Source organism: Vicia villosa, linkage group LG1 (genome assembly GCF_029867415.1).
Source record: "Vicia villosa cultivar HV-30 ecotype Madison, WI linkage group LG1, Vvil1.0, whole genome shotgun sequence".
Lineage (NCBI taxonomy): Eukaryota > Viridiplantae > Streptophyta > Magnoliopsida > Fabales > Fabaceae > Vicia > Vicia villosa.
In genome coordinates this window covers 86,235,475-86,259,562 of record NC_081180.1, presented here as the reverse complement: position 1 = coordinate 86,259,562, position 24,088 = coordinate 86,235,475, and the positions used below count along the sequence as shown (strand labels likewise).

General features: G+C 33.5%; 2 protein-coding genes across 2 annotated transcripts; both read left to right on the top strand.

Moving 5' to 3' along the window:
- The first annotated feature begins 15,693 nt into the window (after window positions 1–15,693).
- On the top strand, window positions 15,694–19,467 carry LOC131643428 (cysteine-rich receptor-like protein kinase 10). Its single transcript, XM_058913640.1, has 7 exons — window positions 15,694–16,727; window positions 17,363–17,509; window positions 17,612–17,733; window positions 17,824–18,034; window positions 18,239–18,476; window positions 18,679–18,829; window positions 18,933–19,467. Exons 1-7 carry the CDS (start codon window positions 15,911–15,913, stop codon window positions 19,206–19,208), a joined length of 1,962 nt encoding a protein of 653 aa, XP_058769623.1. The 5' UTR covers window positions 15,694–15,910; the 3' UTR covers window positions 19,209–19,467.
- Window positions 19,468–20,333: 866 nt separating this feature from the next.
- Window positions 20,334–23,344, top strand: LOC131643427 (cysteine-rich receptor-like protein kinase 44). The gene is made up of 7 exons (XM_058913639.1): window positions 20,334–21,403; window positions 21,486–21,632; window positions 21,728–21,852; window positions 22,008–22,218; window positions 22,317–22,554; window positions 22,642–22,792; window positions 22,873–23,344. Exons 1-7 carry the CDS (start codon window positions 20,602–20,604, stop codon window positions 23,200–23,202), a joined length of 2,004 nt encoding a protein of 667 aa, XP_058769622.1. The 5' UTR covers window positions 20,334–20,601; the 3' UTR covers window positions 23,203–23,344.
- Window positions 23,345–24,088: the final 744 nt, after the last annotated feature.

Here is a 24,088-nt window from a genome sequence, read left to right as displayed (position 1 = left end):
TGATTTGAATCACACTTTGTGCTTGATTTGAATTAATTGAAAATGGGTCAAAAATCAAATTTTCATTTACTCCACTTTACTTGTTCATTTTACTGAAAACTAAAATTTCTTTGATTCGAATCTAACTACCTTTTACCAGTCATTTTTGTGCTTAAAATCAAGCACATATAAAAACTCTTTGTCAACACTTTTCGCGTGTGGAATTTCATATTCATTTTTGATTTTCTGTGAAATCAACTCTCTCACTTTGAAAAGTTCAAAGTTCTTGCACTTGAATCTTTTTCTTCTTCAACCTCAAATATTGTTTCAGATCTTGATCATGAGAGATTTGTGATTGATTGGGGAAGACACTGCCTTGAAACTAACCGATCTTGAACACTGTTATAAGATTGTTCAATTTGTTGCAAGATTGAGAAGTTGTCACTGGTGCTGATAAATTCCGGTGAAAAAGAGGTTTTTCTCTCTAGATTGCCCTAGTAGTGACTGTGTGGATGGTTAAAGATAAGACGGAGTTCTTCTCAGATCTTCAGAAAACCAACATCAGCTAACATCTACTAACATCAGCTAATGTACTGATGAATTTCACATTAAGATTTTGCTCTCAACTATTGAAACTTTCATTTGAAAAATTGATAAGGAAGATGAACTTGCCGAGCTATTGAAATTAAAAAAATCTAATAATCTAGAATGAAGCTCCAATGACATATAAGTTTTTCCTTTAAAGCACTTCCCAAAAGTTATATAGATATTATGAGTGAAATAAAGAATGCTTCGAAGAAGATATTTTGGAGGAAAGATGGTTATATTTAGTGGTGATTTCAGACAGATCCTCCCTATTATACCAAGAGGTAGTATAGTTGATATTGTTCATGCAACAATAAATGCTTCATACATTTGGGATCATTGCAAAGTCATAAGGCTTACAAAGAATACACGACTACAAAGTGGTTCAACTACATCTTCAACCTAGGAAATCCAAAAGTTTTTAGAATGGATAGTAAAAATCAGTGATGGAAAAAAATATATGAGGCAAATAATGGATATATTGAAATTAAAATTCCTAAAGAGCTTATAGTATCTTATTTTCATAATCCAATTGAAGTCATTGTTACAAGGACATATCCTCATTTGATTAACAACTATAAATATTTTTACTTTTCTCAAAGTAGGGCAATCTTGACTTTCACAATTGAGGTTATAGATGATATAAATGATAATATCACAAAGCATATATCAGTTACTTTTTTCAATCTCACTATCTACTTTAATATCACTTTTATTGGAAAAGCCTATACAAATTTGTTAATAATTTTATATTGTTATATAGGAGAAGAAAATGAATATCTAAGTTGTGATTCAATTGACAAATCTGAAGCCAATAACTTTAATGCTTTTGAACATTTAACCCATGAATTCTTGAGTTGTTCGTAAACTTTTGATTTGCCCAACTATTCATTCAAATTAAAATAGGCATAACTATTATATTGTTGTGGAATTCAAATCAATCTTAGGGATTATATAATGATACAAAATCGACACTTACTAGACTAGTCAATCATGTTAATGAAGCTAAAATCATTTCAAAAAAAGTATATTGGAAATATCATTTATATGTCAAGGATGTCTATGTTTCCTTCTCAATCACCATGCTCATTCAAGCTTGTAAGAAGATAATTTCTAATTATTGTCTCTTTTGCCCTAATCATTAACAAATCTCAAGGATCATCATTAGACTATGCCAATTTATACTTGCCAAATGAGATTTTTAATCATAGACAACTATATGCTACATTCTCTATAATAAAAACAAAAAAGAATTGAAAATATTAATTCATTACAAGCAAAAACAATATTTAGATACAACAATAAATATTGTATTCAAAGAAGTTTCTTTTACAATATTTAATAAATAAAAATACTTCTATCATTATCTATGTCTTAAACATTTCTAAATGTAATTTGTATATTATTTATTTTTAATTAATTATTATTTCATTTTCTTTTTTCTAACTTTGATTATTTATTCTTATTGGCTCATAATTGTTCTCATTGTATATCATAAAGTTGTTACACTTTAAAACATATTTTGCTTATATATTAGGATTTTTTAACATTTTTTCTATGCATTTTAATGTATAAACAATCTTTAGATTAATGATTTTAAATATACATATAATTTATTGTCATATATATAAATTTAAGTACTATTGTGTCATACAAAGTTTTATTAGTTCACACACACACACACCAGTATTTAACTAATTATTACTTAATATAAATCTAAGATTGTCATGATGGCAACTCTAGACACATGTCATATCCATAGCTACTCTAACATCAACCCCTAATTCTATCTTTTCTTAAATTAATTCTATATTAATAACTTATAATAATAATAATAATAATAATAATAACTATAATAATAATAGCAATAATAATAATAATAATAATATAATATTTTGCTAACACTATTAAAAATAATAATAATAATAATAATAATATAATCAAGTATCATTATTATTATTATTTATAATAATAATAATAATAATAATAATAATAATAATAATAATAATAATAATAATAATAATAATAATAATGACAATAGAATCAACTACCACTATTAAATCTTTTTAATTCTGATTGAAAAATGCTAGGTCATGAGATATTACATTACAATTAATTTTTAATAAAAAGTAACATTAATATTTTTTTTTATAAAAATTAAAATTAACATGATATTTTTTATTTTATATTTGTCAAAATTGATTTTTATATGTAACATTTTAAATCTCCTGAAATCAATTGATATAACTATATTTATAAAATCTCCTAAACCAAATTATTTATAAATTTTAATTAATCATACTATTAGCTGTAATACCCTACCAATATGTGTCTAGAATCATATCAGCAGAATACTAATAATTGGTACTGAGTACATACAAAAGTCGGAAATAATGACATAAGATGTATATATATTTCAAAATCATCTTAAAAATGGATACAATGAATATGTCTACATAAAGATATTAATACACAGCGGAAGAAAAGATCAGGCACGGTCTTCACGGCATCCGATCAAAAGCTCTTGATCCAAGCATCTAGCAAAACTCGATCTTGCACGGTACCTGAAAAAAATAATAAGATGAATGGGATGAGATTACTAAATCTCAGTGAGTTCCCCTATCTTATGGGTCCTCTCGGCTCTACAAGGTACATACATAATCTACAGATCCATCTCAGATCCTAAGGTTTCCTCACTATCCAGTACAGGAAAGCCTATCAACTCGTAGCACCACGATTGAGTGTCCACTGACCACCCAATTGGATCCACTGAGAACATATCACATGTTCGAATATTAGGTACATGTTTCCTCCAGAATAGGTCTTCCGAATTTACCTGCCAACCTTCTGTCGGGAGCTACCCTCAAGGTCAGGTCTTCCGGGTTTACCTGCTTATCTGCCCTCGAAACAAGACCTCAAAACATACCTTTTCAATCTACATGGTAAGTAACTCATATGACTATAGAGAACCATGGAATCGACATTGAATCGTATCACACGATTCAACTCCTCCAATATCTCAGGGCCCGAATCTCACATAGAAATTCACCCTCAAGGAGATGACAAAAGGAGAAGGTGTGGCCCACATCTCCGGGAGTTCATCCCCGAAGAATAGCTCCTGAACTAAGGAGAACGGCCCATTCCTGAGATCACACACTCGAGGAATGCCTGCAATATATGTGGCACAGGGGCATCCTTGGAAATACTTCACAAGAAATAGCCAACATATATGTAACATGCCTACTCGCAGTTACTATCCTTATGTCTGTTCTCTAACCCCTCGTCTCATACTTACTACACCACTAGATTGTAGGATTTCAAAAGTAGTCGCTTGATAGGAAAAGGAATATCAGGTTAACATCCATTCATATCTCTTGGTTTAGGTATCCTAAGGTTCACCTTACCATATCCTTATTTTGTTAATCGACGTACACAAGTTACACAAATTGTAAGACCTCCTCGCCTCTTGGTTCACATGCTTAGCTTCACAAGCTATAAGACCTCAACATCTTGGTGTACATGGATAACTTTTATTTCCATTACCACACATTCCATGATCCCTACAACCCAGTTGAAGGAACACTTAGGCAACAAGGCCCTTAGAATGATTAACGAATCAATTATTCGAGCATTACCTTTTAGTAACCAAGGTACAAAAATATTCACATCGATTTGATTAGTATTTAAGAGTATGATAATGTTGTGTAAGCCTAAGCATCTTGTAGCCCTTTCCATTAGCTTTCCAATGCCTCCGACGGCGCCCAATTCTGAGTTACGAAACTCCAGTTATGGTCGAAACAGTAAAGGGATGATTTTCTGTCAGGTGCAATCGATTTGCACTGGTGTGCAATCGATTGCTCACTGAACCAGAAGCGCAGAATGTCAATTTTTCACAGTGCAATCGATCGCTTGACCCCTGCAATCGATTGCTTACTGAACCAGAAGCAAAAATCACATTTTTCTTGCATAAAACCAGTTCCAATAGTGTTCTAACTCATCCTTAGGTTCGCCAACAATCCAAATCCGAACTCTATCATAATTTAACATTCCATGGCATACAAAAGCATCAAAAGAATACATATTTCATCAATCAAACAACATGCAAAGTATTGATCACAATATAAACCCTTAATCATGCTAGGTTCCCAAATTCCACCCCAAGTTCCTGACTAATGGAACTCACCTTGATTAAGAAGATATTATGAGTTGATGATGACAAAGGATGTTGATTAGGGATGAGTTGAAGAAGATGATGATGGCTCTCACACTTGTTCATCATTCTCCTTCCAAAATCACCATTCTCTTGCTCTATTTTGATTTTCTCTCCTTTCCTCCAACCCTTCCTCCAAATTCTGAATTTTGGTGAGTAAGAGAATGAGAAAATATAGTGAGACTTGGTCTTATTTTGGGTTTATATAATGCCATACTCAAAAACCCAATTGCCCTTGCCTCTAATACATATTTACTAATGATGCCACTCTTAGATATTTAGAGTTATTATCTCTAATAACTTCTTAATCCACCACTTAGTCCAACTAATAAGGGATTGGCATCAATTATCTTAATCACCATTAGATTAATATAATGCCACTAATTTCTCATCCAGTAGGGCGTCGGGCATACTCGAAAATAACGGGGTATCACATTCTCCCCCCCCCCTTAAATAGAATTCGCCCTCGAATTCCTTCCAATCACCAAGAAATAAAACTCTTCATATCTCTTCCAATGAGGGTTGAAATTTTACTTACACTCTTCTCATGTATAATTCTCGCGATTCTGTCTGAGAGTTTTTCCATCCAAAGAAACACAGTCCACCATTACACTTGTGTTTTAACATTCTTGACCGGAAACCTTAACCCTCACATAATACAAGCTCGACCACTTTACCAAGCATATACTCCTTCTGATATTCTGTCTCGACATACTTGAGAAATGCTCCTTGCATTATCTCAAATCCATACATTTCTCCTGTAACGTCTCTCTCTAATGACGACATTCCAGATTCGCTTCTACACGATTCCATAAAGTATCATACAAGGCTCGTTGAATTCCTTGGCCCTAACTTCTAATTCTCAAATGCTCGAATTGACTTGTTCCACATCTACCTTCTTGTACTATCAGGCTTCTTACTTCGATACGTCATTCAGTCTTAAATGACATAACTGTCATCGCAATCCACAAGGGTATACAATTCTACAACAATATTCTTTATATCCAACAACTTTACACAAATTTCCTGCCGCCGAAAGGCAAACTCAAACAATCAACCTGCTACGACCGTCCAAGTCCTCATGCACACCGATAAGTGTACAAGATATAGTAATAATGAGTCTACTCTCTGTAACCATTACAATCCATTACTGATCTTAGTTGTTCCTTTTGATACCGATAGTTCATCCTTAATGCTTTATCCACCGAACAACTTTGATCAAGTCTTCCCAAAGGTTAGGTCGCCAAAATTAAGCTATGGTTAAACCAATACGAGTGTCATCTTAGTCTCCCTAATAGACTCAAATGATAGTCTTTCTTACCCTTGCTCTCTAAATATCAATTATCTTTCCACGACGTCCATCCAAACCACGCGCGCTCAGTCCTCAACAGAGTAATCGCCAGCTACTCCTCGAGGTTGAGTAATTTCCCAAAATCAGATCAGTAACTGCCTCATCATTCTGTGTTAGGTCCATTTAAACATAACTTGGTCGCACACTTCGGTTACAGAACATCTACACCCGAATACTTAATGAATAGACGTTTGTCTTTCCTTACCAACTTCCACATCGTACAACTACGATAACTCTTCCTAACTTCTCCACAGTTTCTTCTCAACAATACGACTTCATACCGTTGGTGTCACAACACTCCCAATAATTCATATGGCTTAACCGATATAACAATCCTTTCATAGCCGCACTTCTCACACAGTCATCTAGTGCCTTTTCGTTTCCGAATCTGACACTAAACTAACTTCCTTGGTTGCATTACCCAATGCAGCGTTTCTAACGGAAAAAGTGTAGTTACCATGCAAGGAATCATACTTTGTGCCTTGGACATTCCCCTTTGAAATTCCACGACACTTCCAAAACCAATGTTTCTTTGCTTACCGAGACTGACCTTATTTATCTTATGAGGATCTACAGATACTCCCCTTGATACTTCTCACATCGAGATAACCCAAGGCATACTTCATTCATTCTAACATTAATCACCAATGTTAAAGAATAGTCATATAATGCGATGGTCGGAATATGACAATCACACACATATCCCATCTCGAACATTACGCATAAAAGGTTCACTAACTCCAATAAAACAAGAAGCATCTACGATGTAGAATCCAAAATTCTCAAGCGATCTCGATCGTCCAAGGTCTCCTCATAAGCATAGCATTAGAATCTAATCCAGCTCACTATCGCCTGCTCGCATAATCCTCCATCATCGAGCGCGACATATGGATCCTTATCCCACCTACCTTATGAGAATTCGGGTTAGCGTCTCACGAATACCAATTTGAGTCATACCTCGAGTTCAGGTCAACAATGTCCCATATCTGTAAAAAAGAATGGCTCACGTGCCTCGTGCGCGATAGCAATATTGTGGCGCTATACCTATCTGGTAGTACTAACATGGTGGTCCCACTTCGAGGCCATGCATTCAAGTAACCTACCCAGTAGCGTATAACGATCCCCACCCATATCCTATAGCCACTACCGACAATGATTGAACATGTCTCAACTGAGGTCATCACTACTCAGATCCTTCTAGTCACACGTTTAAGGTTTACCTCCCCTGAACGCAACAAACTAGATCTAACTCGCTACGAATCCAGTTCGAATTCCTATGCCATGTGTGTACTCATTCACACAGGGCACGCACGAGAGATTCTCAATGTTAACTCCCACCATATAGGAATATCATGGTTATAAATAACAGTCACCTACTGCGGTCAACTCACCGATGCTTCAGACAACCACTAGTGTAGTTCACCTAAGTACCCAATGCATAGCATAACTTGATGGCTTCACTCGGGATTAGATGATTCATAACTAGCAGGGAACATGGATTGCTGCCCTCTGCATATCCCTCCATTCAGTTTCCGCCTAGCGTAGTTCTAGGACTCACGCATTTCAGAATACACAAGGAGATGCAGTAGCTTCTTCCACCCTATCAGGCATCTCAGATTTCCCAATTTGTAGATCACCACTTCCACTCGTTCTACCAACCATTCACTAGATAACTACCCGCATCTTAAGGTACACCAAAACGAGTCAGAGGTAATAATCTTGTCCCTCCAAATACTGTCTAGGCAAGAGTAATTAGAAAGATCCAATACCTCTGTCCAACTCCCAAAGTTTTCCATCCAACCGTTTCTCCATCCATGTTTGCTACTAGCACCATTATCTAGTAACGAATTCCTAATGGCTTCAAGCTCAGCTTCATCATGGAATTCCCTTACTTCATTCCTACTCAGGTGCTTCACGGATCTACCTTACTACTACCGAGATTCCAGGGAAAGTTCACTACATCCAGTCGAAGTCTTGGAACTTCCTGTAGCCTTAGACCATATCACGACGGTTGGTATGTCGACTATTCCGTGACAATTTCTATTCTTATGTTTGACAATCCCAACATACTCCCAACTTAACCGACTTCTACCACTTCAACAAACTCCTCTAACATACACTCTGTCTAAAAGGACCACTTTGTCCCAAAAAGGTGTTTTGGAAATTTCCAACTTCCTTAGCTTCTCCCGTGTAGAATGTTATCGCATCCACCTTGCATACGTGACATTATCCAAGTCCAACATTATTCCATAATTACTACTGGAATTCTGTTACCATGCGAGTCACTTTGGGGATAACGCGTCCTCGTAGCGGCTCTGCCGCGATCCTGCCTATCACATACCCAGTTGGTGAATTGATCAAGTTCAACAACTGAATAACCTGACAGTAGAATCGAGCCAGCAACGCACACTTGTGAGGAAGAAAGAAGTTTGCTAATGATGCCTCATGGCTAGATCGAGGGTCGACCTTCTCTGATACCAACTGTAATACCCTACCAATATGTGTCTAGAATCATATCAGCAGAATACTAATAACTGGTACTGAGTACATACAAAAGTCGGAAATAATGACATAAGATGTATATATATTTCAAAATCATCTTAAAAATGGATACAATGAATATGTCTACATAAAGATATTAATACACAGCGGAAGAAAAGATCAGGCACGGTCTTCACGGCATCCGATCAAAAGCTCTTGATCCAAGCATCTAGCAAAACTCGATCTTGCACGGTACCTGTAAAAAATAATAAGATGAATGGGATGAGATTACTAAATCTCAGTGAGTTCCCCTATCTTATGGGTCCTCTCGGCTCTACAAGGTACATACATAATCTACAGATCCATCTCAGATCCTAAGGTTTCCTCACTATCCAGTACAGGAAAGCCTATCAACTCGTAGCACCACGATTGAGTGTCCACTGACCACCCAATTGGATCCACTGAGAACATATCACATGTTCGAATATTAGGTACATGTTTCCTCCAGAATAGGTCTTCCGGATTTACCTGCCAACCTTCTGTCGGGAGCTACCCTCAAGGTCAGGTCTTCCGGGTTTACCTGCCTATCTGCCCTCGAAACAAGACCTCAAAACATACCTTTTCAATCTACATGGTAAGTAAATCATATGACTATAGAGAACCATGGAATCGACATTGAATCGTATCACACGATTCAACTCCTCCAATATCCCAGGGCCCGAATCTCACATATAAATTCACCCTCAAGGAGATGACAAAAGGAGAAGGTGTGGCCCACATCTCCGGGAGTTCATCCCCGAAGAATAGCTCCTGAACTAAGGAGCACGGCCCATTCCTGAGATCACACACTCGAGGAATGCCTGCAATATATGTGGCACAGGGGCATCCTTGGAAATACTTCACAAGAAATAGCCAACATATATGTAACATGCCTACTCGCAGTTACTATCCTTATGTCTGTTCTCTAACCCCTCGTCTCATACTTACTACACCACTAGATTGTAGGATTTCAAAAGTAGTCGCTTGATAGGAAAAGGAATATCAGGTTAACATCCATTCATATCTCTTGGTTTAGGTATCCTAAGGTTCACCTTACCATATCCTTATTTTGTTAATCGACGTACACAAGTTACACAAATTGTAAGACCTCCTCGCCTCTTGGTTCACATGCTTAGCTTCACAAGCTATAAGACCTCAACATCTTGGTGTACATGGATAACTTTTATTTCCATTACCACACATTCCATGATCCCTACAACCCAGTTGAAGGAACACTTGGGCAACGAGGCCCTTAGAATGATTAACGAATCAATTATTCGAGCATTACCTTTTAGTAACCAAGGTACAAAAATATTCACATCGATTTGATTAGTATTTAAGAGTATGATAATGTTGTGTAAGCCTAAGCATCTTGTAGCCCTTTCCATTAGCTTTCCAATGCCTCCGACGGCGCCCAATTCTGAGTTACGAAACTCCAGTTATGGTCGAAACAGTAAAGGGATGATTTTCTGTCAGGTGCAATCGATTTGCACTGGTGTGCAATCGATTGCTCACTGAACCAGAAACGCAAAATGTCAATTTTTCACAGTGCAATCGATTGCTTGACCCCTGCAATCGATTGCTTACTGAACCAGAAGCAAAAATCACATTTTTCTTGCATAAAACCAGTTCCAATAGTGTTCTAACTCATCCTTAGGTTCCCCAACAATCCAAATCCGAACTCTATCATAATTTAACATTCCATGGCATACAAAAGCATCAAAAGAACACATATTTCATCAATCAAACAACATGCAAAGTATTGATCACAATATAAACCCTTAATCATGCTAGGTTCCAAATTCCACCCCAAGTTCCTAACTAATGGAACTCACCTTGATTAAGAAGATATTATGAGTTGATGATGACAAAGGATGCTGATTAGGGCTGAGTTGAAGAAGATGATGATGGCTCTCACACTTGTTCATCATTCTCCTTCCAAAATCACCATTCTCTTGCTCTATTCTGATTTTCTCTCCTTTCCTCCAACCCTTCCTCCAAATTCTGAATTTCGGTGAGTAAGAGAATGAGAAAATATAGTGAGACTTGGTCTTATTTTGGGTTTATATAATGCCATACTCAAATACCCAATTGCCCTTGCCTCTAATACATATTTACTAATGATGCCACTCTTAGATATTTAGAGTTATTATCTCTAATAACTTCTTAATCCACCACTTAGTCCAACTAATAAGGGATTGGCATCAATTATCTTAATCACCATTAGATTAATATAATGCCACTAATTTCTCATCCAGTAGGGCGTCGGGCATACTCGGAAATAACGGGGTATCACAATTAGCCATGCAAGTTACATAATAAAATTATTACTAGACTATTAATTTTGTGAATGTTACATAATATAATATGTGAGTAATTAGAAACTTTTAATTTATTATTATAATTCACTCATTTATTGTACTAATATAAATTTTAAATTAATAATATGATTAGTCATGCAAGTTACATAATAAAAATATTTAGTAGACTATTAATTTTGTGAATGTTACTAATATGTGAGTTATTAGAAACTTTTAAAGATTTAATAAATATAATTGAGTGAAGACCCATTTTGGTCCCTCACAAATAATACACGAGTCAAATTAGTCCTTCATAATAAAATAGACCCAATTTAATCCCTTATAAAATTTAACCGGATCATATAAGTCCTTCTGTTAATATTTTTTCAAACCGGTTTTTTCCTAGTTTTAAACCGTGACTCGATTGCCACGTTGGATTTTATTTTATTTTCATTTTTAAATAATTATAAATTAATAATATAAAAAAGTCAAAATTGTTTCTTATAAGCAATTGAACTCATGCCCATGTGGTTAATCTTAAACAATTCTAAATTTAAAATAAAAAATACAAAATTTGTATCAATATAGTCTGAAACCTAAGGCTCTTCAGATTAAATGGCAGTCAATTTAATAAAATAAAAATTGATTTGTCTATTTGTAAATGATTGTCACTTTACTAACGATAGAAATTGATTTGTCTAGTTGTTATTGATAGTCACTTTACTAACTGTAGAAATTGATTTGTCTAGTTGTAAATGATAATCACTTTATTAACAATAGAAATTGATTTATCTAGTTGTAAATGATAGTCACTTTACTAACAATAGAAATTGATTTGTCTTGTTGTAATTAATAGTCACTTTACTAACAATAGAAATTGATTTTTCTAATTGTAAATGATAGTCACTTTATTAACGATAGAAATTGATTTGTCTAGTTGTAAAGTGAAAATCATTTAACTTGAATGGACTTAGATTTGAGACCTCAAAGGTAAAAAAAATTATGTATAAAATTTGTTAATATTAGTAGAAATCATGAAAATTATTTATTTAAAAATTACTTTATAAGAAATAATCTTGCCTTTTTTGATATTATTCATTGATAACAGTTTAAAAATGAAATTAAGAATAAAAATTAATTTAGTATTTAAAAAATAAAAAAAATCCAACGTGTCAATTCAGTCACGCTTTAAAAGTATGAAAATAACCGGTTTAGAAGTAGAAAAAAAACCTATTTGAGAAAAATATTAGCGGAAGGACTAATATGATCCGGTTAAATTTTGTAAGGGATTAAGTTGGGTCAATTTTTTTGCGAGGGACTAATTTGACTCGTGTAATATTTATAAGGGACCAAAATGGGTCTTCACTCAATATAATTTAATAATTCAGTATTTTTATTAAAAATTAAATTCACAGTTTATTATTGTATAAATTCATTTATTGAAGTATTTTCAATTTTATAATTTATAGAGAGAAATCACATATGCCAACTAACTACCACTATTAAATCTTTTTAATTTTGATTGAAAAATAATAGGTCATAAGATATTGCATTACATTTAATTTTTAATAAAAAATAACATTAATATTTTTTTTTATAAAAAGTAAAAATTAACATGGTTTTTAATACTTTATATTTGTTAAAATTGATATTTATATGTAACATTTTAGAGTTTCCTAAATATTATTATGATTTAGTCATTTATTGTACTAGTATAAGTTTGAATTAATGGTTAAATATACAAAACCCTCATGTAATATACGCGAAATTCGCTTTTCGTCTGTAAATTTTTTTCGAACACTCCCTTAAAATATAAAAATACTATGTCTTTTGACTACTAAGTGTAAAGTTTACCCTGTAATATATTTTTTTTGTTTGATTTCCCCCTCAGATTTGGTGTTTAATTTGCACGCTTAGGGGGTAATCCAAAAAAAAAAATACAGGGGGAAAGTACAAAAAATGTTACAAGGGGGTAAATCAAATTTCGCCTATATTACAGGGAAAAAATGGTATTAACCCTTTAATTAATAATTTGATTATTAATTAATTGTTATTATTATTTAAATTATTATTGTGTATATAAATATGCGATATTGCATTATTTGTTGTTGTTGTTATTATTATTATTATTATTATTATTATTATTATTATTTCAATTTATTTTTTTATTAAAATATTTTCAATTTTATAATATATAGAGGAAAAACATGTATGTCGATATTTTAAATTATTATTTTTTTGGTTACAATCTATTACATTATTAATATAAGAATTATAAACTTATTTTTTTATCTAAATTAAAACTCAAAAAATAAATATCTTTTTTATTGAGAACATAGAAGAAGTAGTTAATTTATTTAACAATTATAAATAATTATTTGAATTTATTTCTTAAAAAGTACACTGTTGTATTAAATTGTTTATTCACAAAATAAAATTTTAATTTAATTTATTTTACATTTTTTATAAATTATTATATAGAATAATCATTTGGTCTTAATTTTATTAATTCATTTTAAAATTGAAATATTTTAAAAAATATTCGAATAAATATATTACTAAAATGTATTTAGAATTTTTTTCCGAAATTCCTCATATTTTTCAATATCACCTTTCAAATGCTTTATTAATTTGTATTACTTCCATTTAATATTATTTATAATTTTTATAACAGCCAACCAGTACTGTTAATAATTTTTGTAACTTTATTTACTATTAAATTTAGATTCAAAATTGATATGAAAGTGTCTTTTTTTTTGTAACTATAAAAATTAATAATAATATATATTATTATTTTTATTTATTAAAATTTAACTGATACATAATTTTTTTAAATATAAACATAAAAAATAACCAATATATAACTTATAAAGTAGATAAAAATAAATATTAAATAAAGCTTTTCTATTGATTAATGATATACATTGATCCATAATAAATAGGAGTTTTCTATACCCCATGAAATAACCAATCCATTAATCAGTTCACAACATATTTCTTCCACTACCATAAATAAATGAAATCATGAAATTGTAAATGAAGTTACTTCATTAACACAGGAACACCGTAAAAAAAAATAAATATGGTAAGATATAATATGATTTTTAAAAAATTATGTTTTTTAGAAAATGTATAATTAAAATTTTTTTGGACTTGACATTGAATAAAAAATTATTAAGTTTTGTAAATTATAGACTAAACATTGAACTAATAATACTCTTATATGTATTATGAATTTAATGATTAATCACAAATAATATATACAAATAATTTTATATAATACTTTTATAATATTGCATTATTCACGTAAATATGACATATATTTCTAATGTAAAGAAAATAATTAAAAATAATTATTTATAATTTATTAAGATTTCTTATAATGTAAAATTTTATTTTGTATTTAACATAATTTTAAAACATGTTTAATCATATGATTATAATTAACTATACTTAATCAAATATATTATTTCATTTAAAAAAATCGAGGTAAAAATTTTAAACAAACCCGTGCAACGCACGGGACAAAAATTTAGTACTCTCTGTCCCAAAATAAATGCCACATTTGCATAAATTATTTGTCCTAAAATAAGTGTCACTTTTAGTTTCCAATGCAATTTTAGTTTTTATCTTCTAATTGTACCCTCTAATTAATATTCTTTCTCTCACATTGCATTAATGATAACAAGAATACACCAATAATAAATAAGGATAATTTGATAAAATTGTCATTCTGTCTCTTTCATTTATCATATTTTCTTAATTTGTGTGAAAATATCAACTATAACACTTATTTTGACACAAAGTATATTAAAGTAGAATCAATTTTAACGATCATAATTAATTATTATTATCTTTTTGATAAAACTTCAAAATCAATTTTAGATATCTAAACTTACTTCACCCTCTTCAAAATGGAAATCAAACCTAGAGTTAGGGGTAGAAATAGGTTGGGCCGAGCTAGGCTTTGCCAAGCCTGAGCCTGACCTGTCAAAAAAACTGAAGCCTAAGTCTGGCCTGTAGCCTATCGTAGACTTAATTTTTAGGCCTAAGCCTGGCCTTTTCGAAAGTCTTGTTAGCCTGTTAGCCTACATAAAAGCCTATTTACTTTATACATATGTAAATAAACATTTAAAATAATGTTTAAATAGACCAACTAACTAAACAAGCAAGAGACTAAAATTTTGTTTGCATTGACTTATTTTAACTTACCTATTAATATTAATTATGTGAGACTGTTTGTTTAAGAGAACTTATGAAAATATTGTTCATGACATGTTTTCATCTTAATTTTCACAAGGTCTTCAAGATAATCAAGTTTTATTTATGTATTTTGATTCAAAGTACAAAACATAACATAATGATAATAAAAAATTTCATATTTATTTAAATTGGTCAGCCTGGTAGGCTTAAAAGACTTTGTTTAGGGTCTGAGGCCTAGCCTTTTTAACTATATAAGCTTATAAAAAAGCATAGGCCTTCTCTATTTAAAAAAAATGTATGACCTGACCTGAGCCTATATAAGCTAGACTGTAGGCCCCTGTTATCGGCCTGACCTATTTTCACCCCTACCTAAAGGCGGATCTAACATTACAAGTGTTGTAAATGAAATTTGTTTGGTGTCATAAACAAAAACAGGAAGTAACCGTGATAGGCGCAATCCACAACTAGAAGCTATACTCCACTTGCTCCCAACACATTCTCATGGAAATGGTGTCAAAAGCCAGCTCAGCATTTCGAAATTTCCATGTCCTCACAGTTTTCCATCACTCTCTTTGACCTTTTCTCATACTGTACATTTTTCTGCACAACAATTTCAACACAGAGTGATAAACACTTGAAGAAAAATCAATGACAAGGACTCAACTGCATCATAACATAACACATGGTTGACTTGACTTGACTTTCCACTTCATTTTTAACCATCACAAACCTCTAACAATTTTCATTTCACAAAACAGAATCATGAATTCCTTCAACCTTCTATTTCTCTTCATCTTCCTCATCATCAACTCAACCACACAAGCACAGAACCCAACTTACCTCTTCCAATTCTGCACAAAAAACCAAACCAACTCCAACAGCCTCTACCACTCAATCCTCAAAACCCTTTTCTCTTCACTATCTTCCAACGCCACCAACAACAACGAATTCTACAACACCACAATCCCTAGCAAAAACCCTTCAAACACTGCATACGGTCTATTCATGTGCAGAGGCGACGTTTCCTCTCCCCTCTGCCAACAATGCGTCGCAAACGCAACACAAAAACTATCCACAGACACAGATTGTTCCTCATCCAAACAGGCTGTTATCTGGTACGACGAGTGCATGGTTCGATACTCCAACACCTCTTTTTTCTCCACCGTCACTACAAGTCCAGCTTTTTACCTAGTAAGCACCGCTAATATAACGAACCAGGAAAGCTTCATGAGTTTGTTGTCTGTTACTATGAACGAATCAGCAGATAAAGCAGCTGCGAATTCTTCTGTCGGTACTAAGAAATATGCTACAAAGGAAGCTAGAATCTCTGGGTTTCAGACGCTGTACAGTATGGCTCAGTGTACAGACGATTTATCTTCACAAGATTGCAGTACGTGTCTTAGTGTTGCCATTGCAAATCTTCCACAGTGTTGTAATGGAAAGACGGGAGGAAGAGTTTTAGTTCCTAGCTGTAACATTAGATATGAATTGTACCCTTTTTATAGAAACATTGCTCCCTCGCCAGCGCCTTCAGCACCACCAGTGATTGTTCCTCCAACAACCAATTCTAATTTGGGAGGTAATTTTGATTCATTTCTAACAATTACCATTAGGTTTCAGTTAAGAGTCTCGTATCAGATAATATATGGCATGAACTTTAACATGGTATCAGGGTCTGGTTTTGTATGGTTGAGATAGGCCCAACCACTGACGATCCTCACCCTACAAGTCCAGTTTCAAATAATAGTTTGTTATTTAAGTTTAAGTTACCTTTTGAATTTCACTTTTTTGAGAAAATCTCTAACATAGTATTTCTTTTACAAGTAAATAATAACTTCTGGTAGAAGTTCATGACGCGCCAGCTTGATGGTAAGAGTTTGATATTTTAAGTTTGTAACCTAGGAGGATAGAATTCAAATCCTCTTCATGGACAGTTGATAAATAGTTACGTAACTTTAATAGGTAAAATTAGCTTCTATGTAAGTCAGAAAGTTCATGTAAGTTAGAGACTAATCCAAATGAGGCTTAGTTAAAAATTTCATGCTTTCAAGTATTGTACACTTGCATTTCACTAGAAGTAAATGAAGAGAATCAAGACTAACAGACAGTAGAACCAATATGCAATACTTTATAGAAACATACATATCTTTGAATTTCAGTTGTCCATAACAACAAGCCATTGTAATTAAATTACTTCATTTTGGAATATTTCAGGAAGTAGTGGGATCTCATTAGGGACAATTGTTGCAATTGTGGTTCCAATTACAGTGGCTGCGCTGCTATTTATCATAGGAATTTGTTTCTTATGTATAAGAGGGTGGAAGAAGAAGCATGACTCTGCTGCAGCACAGGATCCGAAAAGTAAGGGTGTGAGTTAACTAAAAAGAAGATCTTACTATTAATTTGTTTCATAATTTTATAATCTGTGATATAACTGATAGATCTACAATTTTTGCTTCTTAGCTGAAATCGATATTACCACAGTGGAATCCTTGAGATTTGATTTGAATACACTTGAAGAAGCCACCAACAAATTCTCAGAAGCTAATAAGCTAGGTGAAGGTGGATTTGGCGAGGTTTACAAGGTATGAAGTTCAGATGCTTTTGTTTTTTCATAACATGGAAATTATACCAATTGTTGTATTATATTCCATTTAATTTTTGTGAAAATTCAGGGCGTGCTTCCGAGCCGACAACAAATAGCTGTCAAGAGACTCTCTAAACAGTCGGGACAAGGTGGAGAACAATTTAAGAATGAAGTTGAACTGGTTGCACAACTTCAACATAGAAATTTAGCGAGGCTTCTTGGGTTTTGCTTGGAAAGAGAAGAAAAGATACTAGTTTATGAGTTTGTAGCCAACAAAAGTCTTGACTATATTCTTTTTGGTAGGCTCGTCTATCTGAATTCTTTATAGTTCACAGTTTATATGCATGCATTGATTTTAGTTTACCAGGTTTATCTCAATAATTATGTAATAATACAAAATTTGAGGAAAAATGTAAAATAGAATTCCTTGACGAATTTTTGTTTCATTAAACTGATTTGTTTTTATTGGAGATCATAATCTTATGAAAGGAATATTTGTGCAGATCCTGAAAAACAAAGGTTGTTGCATTGGACAAGGCGTTACAAGATTATTGGAGGGATTGCTCGGGGCATTCAATATCTTCATGAAGACTCTAGGCTTAAAATTATTCATCGTGATCTCAAAGCTAGCAACATATTGTTGGATGGAGATATGAATCCAAAAATCTCTGATTTTGGCATGGCAAAATTATTTGGAGTGGATCAAACTAAAGGAAATACCAGTAGGATTGTAGGGACATAGTAAGTACAAGTTTACATTATCATTCTTGCAGCATATATATTCATGAAAAATACTTATAACCAATTCAAAAAATACAAAAAAATAAATATATTTCAATTCAAACATCTTAGATTTGAGTCGAGCATTGTCATTCTTCCAGGCTTCTATGTCTGTTCCCCATACTAACAGTGTTTTCTATTGATGATAAAATATGTGTTTTAGTGGTTACATGTCTCCGGAGTATGCAATGCATGGAAATTTCTCTAGTAAGTCTGATGTATATAGTTTCGGAGTTCTCATCATGGAGATTATAAGTGGCAAGAAGAACAGCTCTTTCTATGAAACAGGAGCTGCTGAGGATTTAGCGAGCTATGTGAGTAGAGAAAAGTGTAAAATTTTCTTCTTGAGTTTTATTTGTTCTTTCTTACTCTATAGTGATCACATTTCAACAAATGTTTGATGAAAATTTGAAACAGGCGTGGAAACTTTGGAACAATGGAACGCCTTTGAAATTGGTGGACCACACAATAAGAGAATCCTATACTCCAAATGAAGCTATAAGATGCATCCATATTGGTTTATTATGTGTCCAAGAAGATCCAGATGATAGACCTACAATGCCAACAATAGTGCTCATGCTAGATAGTCACACTGTTACTCTACCAGTACCGAAGCAGCCTGCATTTTTTCTACAGAGTGGAGCTGATCAGCAGATGCCAACAATACAGATTAGTCAATCTGATAACAATTGATTACCAAAGTCTGTCAACGAGATGTGTGTTTGTAATTAGATCATGATAAAGGTAGAAAATAGGAGGAGATTTTAGGAGTATTGTCTATTGAGTTCAAAACCTTGTAAATTTGTAATATTGTGTATTGGCTTATTTTTCAATGTGGAAAATAATAACATGTATCGGTCATAGTGTCACCCCTCTAGTTGCAGCAGAAATACATCATGTTGTATGATATAAGGTTTATGCAACTCAAGAATAATGACACAATATTTATGAAGGAGTATAGCCACTGAATTTCTTCGTAAACCGGAACAAACAAAAGGAAATTTCGTTGGAAGATATAAAACCTCAAGTACTTATTAATCCAAAATAAAACAAACAAACTAACAGAAGAGTTTGAGAGTTTGTCTTCTGTTAGTACTAGCTGATGTAATCAAGTACGTTCCTTGATATAAAACCACCATTTTCAAGCCGTCAAATTTGAGTATTTTAAAGTACCTTGGTATTTGTTCAGTAATGGAACCAAAGTTGATCTGTAAACGACGATGCAGAGTTTGCTGTGGTGGTCCTGAACTTTCGATGCAGTGGAGAGGGAATTGACCAGCCCTGAGAATAGATTTGAATTTCTTAGAAACTGAGCGTTTTACTTCTTAATAGAATAAGTCGTTGGAAACAGTAAGCGTGAAATGAGATGTGGATCGCGGTAAGCTGTCATAATGATCTGGACAGTCAGTAGGACTTCAATGTCGTATGTGAAGAAGAGAAAAGAGTGTCTACCTATTTGGTGCTTTATTCGTTCATATTACTATTGGGCCTTTACCCTTTGGGATTTATGGGATGTCCAGAACAATATGACTATGAAACACAGACGCGACATTGATAATGACAGGTCGACATCGGTAATAGTTTTAAAAAATAAATAAATTGAATATAATAACAAATATCGGTATCATGTCTACGTCGGTGTCTGACACTAACATGAACACGTCGGTGTCTGACACTAACATGAACACGTCGGTGTCTGACACTAACATGAACCCACCATTTTTCAAAGGTGTCGGTGCTAATGATAATCTCTCAAGTTGAATACTAGTGTTTTCATTCGTGCTTTTCAGCAAAACTGAAATAACTATTTTCTCCATGAAATACAAATTTCATGGTAAGAAACTTCCATTAACAAAGTCTTAACTCTTTAAATGACGGTCCTAAAATGTCTGCCAGTAAATTATTTTCCCAGTTTCATGTTTTCTTTATTCAAAAAGTAATGTTTCCAACCAATGGCAGGTAAACGAGTGTTTGACTCTTCTACCTCATTGATCTTCAAGTAGCTTCTGTTGCAGTCAGAACAAGCCATCGCTACCATTTTCTTCACAAATTTCAGATAAACAAACATACAGAAACAGAACCAGAGATGCATATCTTCAAATCACCAACAATTATTACAACCCAATTGATTCTAGTTGCATCCTTGTTAACTTTACTTACCTTTCCATTTGAAGCTTCTCCAATATACAACTCATTCGCCTGCACAGACACCTCTTATTACAAACCCAATTCAAATTTCCAAACCGCTTTAAAAACTCTTCTCTCTTCCCTCATCTCAAACTCCACCCTCCACAACGGTTTCTACACCGTCAACATCCCTCTCTTCAATTCCCTCAACGACTTGAAAGGACTTTTCCTCTGCCGCGCAGACATCACTCCCTCCCTCTGTCAACGCTGTGTAACAGCAGCAGCTAATAACATCACGAATTTGTGTAACAACCAGACAGAATCTATCATCTGGTACGATGAGTGCTTTCTGCGTTACTCCAATAATTCATTCTTGAATCACATGGTTCCAGCAACGGACTTAGAATCAGATGAGAGTGTCCCTGTTACAGAAGCTTCCCAGTTCAGTAATTTTCTTGCAAGTCTTTTGAAGGATTTAGCATATGAAGCTGTGAATTCTCCTTCGGGTCAAAAATTTGCTGCAAAAGAAGAAAAATTCTTAGCTTCTTCGGTATATTCTTTGGCAGAGTGTACACCTGATTTATCTACTTTTGACTGTAACACGTGTTTGCAAGGTGCTATTAGTTCTATTGGAAATTGTTGTGATGGGGAAAGAGGTGCCAGATCACTTCTTCCGAGTTGTAATATTCGATATGAGTTTTACCCTTTTTACAACGTTTCTGCTGTTTCCACTCAGCCACAACTTCCTCCTCCTTCATCAGGTATCTATCTATATAACGATGATATTGTTATCGTGGTTTTAGATTTGTTTCCGGGGTGTCTTAATGTGACGAACTTGTGTAGGAAAGAGCAATGTTGCTATGATTATTGGGGTCGTTGTCGCAATTGTTATGGCTGTGGCAGTTTTGATTATCGGCTGCTATTTCCTGCGTAAGAGGGCGAGGAAGAAGTATAAGTATAATAGTACATTCATCCAGGGTTCATCTTCAAGTAATTTTACATTTTTTGCTTGGTTAATTTGTTTCCTTAGTTCAGTTTATTGTAATTTGGTTGAAGATGGATATTGTATTTTACTGTCTTTGTAGTTCGGAGGGAGGAACTTACTGATATAGAGTGTTTGCAATTTGACTTTGCCACAATTGAAGCTGCTACAAATTGTTTCTCGGACGAGAACAAGATTGGTCAAGGTGGTTTTGGTGTGGTTTATAAGGTAAGAAATTTGTTATGTTTATTCTAAGCTAAATTTGAGTAAACTGGTCTGGACTCTGGTGTGGTTTGTAAGGTAAGATATTAGTTAGTTTAACGAATCCGATCATGTTTTTGATATGCTAAATTTGAGTCTGATCCGATCATGTTTTTGTTTAGGGTATTCTTCCCGACGGACATGAGATAGCTGTGAAGAGGTTGTCGGTAACCTCCTTGCAGGGTGCAGTAGAGTTCAAGAATGAAGCTTCCCTTGTGGCCAAGCTTCAACATAGAAATTTAGTGAGGATGTTCGGATTTTGTTTGGAGGGGAGGGAGAAGATTCTTGTCTATGAATACATACCAAATAAAAGCCTTGATCACTTTCTATTCGGTATGGCGTTACCTTTTTCCTTATAGAATTACAGCTTCCAAAGTGATAGTGTACCTGCCTACTATTGTTGATCTTGATCTTTTCACACAATATTGTAGATCCTGCTAAGCAAAGGGAGTTAGATTGGTCAAAACGCTACAAGATTATAGTTGGAATTGCTCGAGGGATTCTTTATCTCCATGAAGACTCCCAACTTAGAATTATTCATCGTGATCTCAAAGCTAGCAATGTTCTATTAGATGAAAATATGAACGCAAAGATTTCAGATTTTGGGATGGCTAGAATTTTCCAAGGAGATCAGACTCAAGTAAATACAGGACGTATAGTTGGGACTTAGTAAGTTTCACATCTTTTTGTCATCAACATTTGCATGTATAAGAGTTTACATTATTATTTACAAGCTGGTATAATTTTGTCTTCCAGCGGCTACATGTCTCCAGAATATGCAATGCGCGGACAATTTTCTGTGAAGTCAGATGTGTTCAGCTTCGGTGTCTTAGTTTTGGAAATTGTAAGTGGCAAGAAGAATACGGATCTAAATCAATGGAATGATGCTGATGACCTCTTAAGCTATGTGAGTATAAAAAAATATCACTATTTTTTATGCTCTTTTGATGCAATACTAGCTTAACAATATTATGTATTATACCATAGGCTTGGAAAAAATGGTCAGAGCAAACACCATTGGAGTTACTTGATCCAATGCTGCGCGATTCTTATTCAAGAAACGAAGTTATGAGATGCATCCATATCGGTTTATTGTGTATTCAGGAAAGTCCACATGACAGGCCTTCCATGGAAACTGTTGCACTTATGCTCAACAGTTATTCAGTTACGCTGTCAATACCTCGACAGCCACCGTCTTTCTTTCGTGGAAGAACACCTGACAGAATAAAGCAAGGGTTTAGTTCTGATCAGTCTACCACCGGATCAATTCCATGGTCTGTCAATGATGTATCCATTACTGAAGTGCACCCTCGATAAAACGATATTGTATTTATGTTTTCTTTGATCCGTCGAGTGTATGTTCATATCCTGTCAAACTTTGGTGTAGCAGCTACATTATGTAGTTTGTATGTATTGTAAATACTCTGAACTAATTCTATATGTGAATTGATCATTTTCACACCATTTTATCTTACAATTTCATAATTCATTTCTTTAAGTTCTACTGCACTATCTCATCACCAAGAAACAAATGAAGTTCCAATGGAAGGAATGTCGTCAACTTTCCGTTATTCTTTTACCAATTCTTAGCTATAATTTCATAAAATGATTTCTGCATAAAATTAAAAAAATGAATATATGGTTAATTCCTACAAATAAAACACATTTTTGATATTGATCTTTGTAATTTTTCATAATAACAGAGCCTTCTTCCAAAATACCTCTAGATTTTGAAACATTAGTGCATCCATCATGCCTTTAACATTATTCTTGGCCTTGGGAGCAAGTAATGTGGCTTTTATTTCAACCTAAATATTAAATATTTTCTGTACAACATCATCATCCTCCTCGTTAATATTAATTTTAAACGCAAACACATCATTAGTTTATTTTATTTGGAATGGCAAAATAGACATGATATAGTAAAAAGGAAGACTATCTCTATCCTTGGAGCTAGAGAGTTTGGAAACGAGGTTTGCCCTCTAGTTTTCTTCCCTAGGCATATGTTGTCACAAATTTCGGTTTGATGCATTTTTCATTGTATTGTTTCTATTTATAACAACAAGAGCATTTATACAATTGATTACAAAATATTCTAAATTTTATTTGTTGAACTATTCTAAGAATAGAAAATATCTACAATTAATTACAAAATATTCTAAATTTTATTTGTTAATGGTCATGATTGATTGTTCTCATTTCT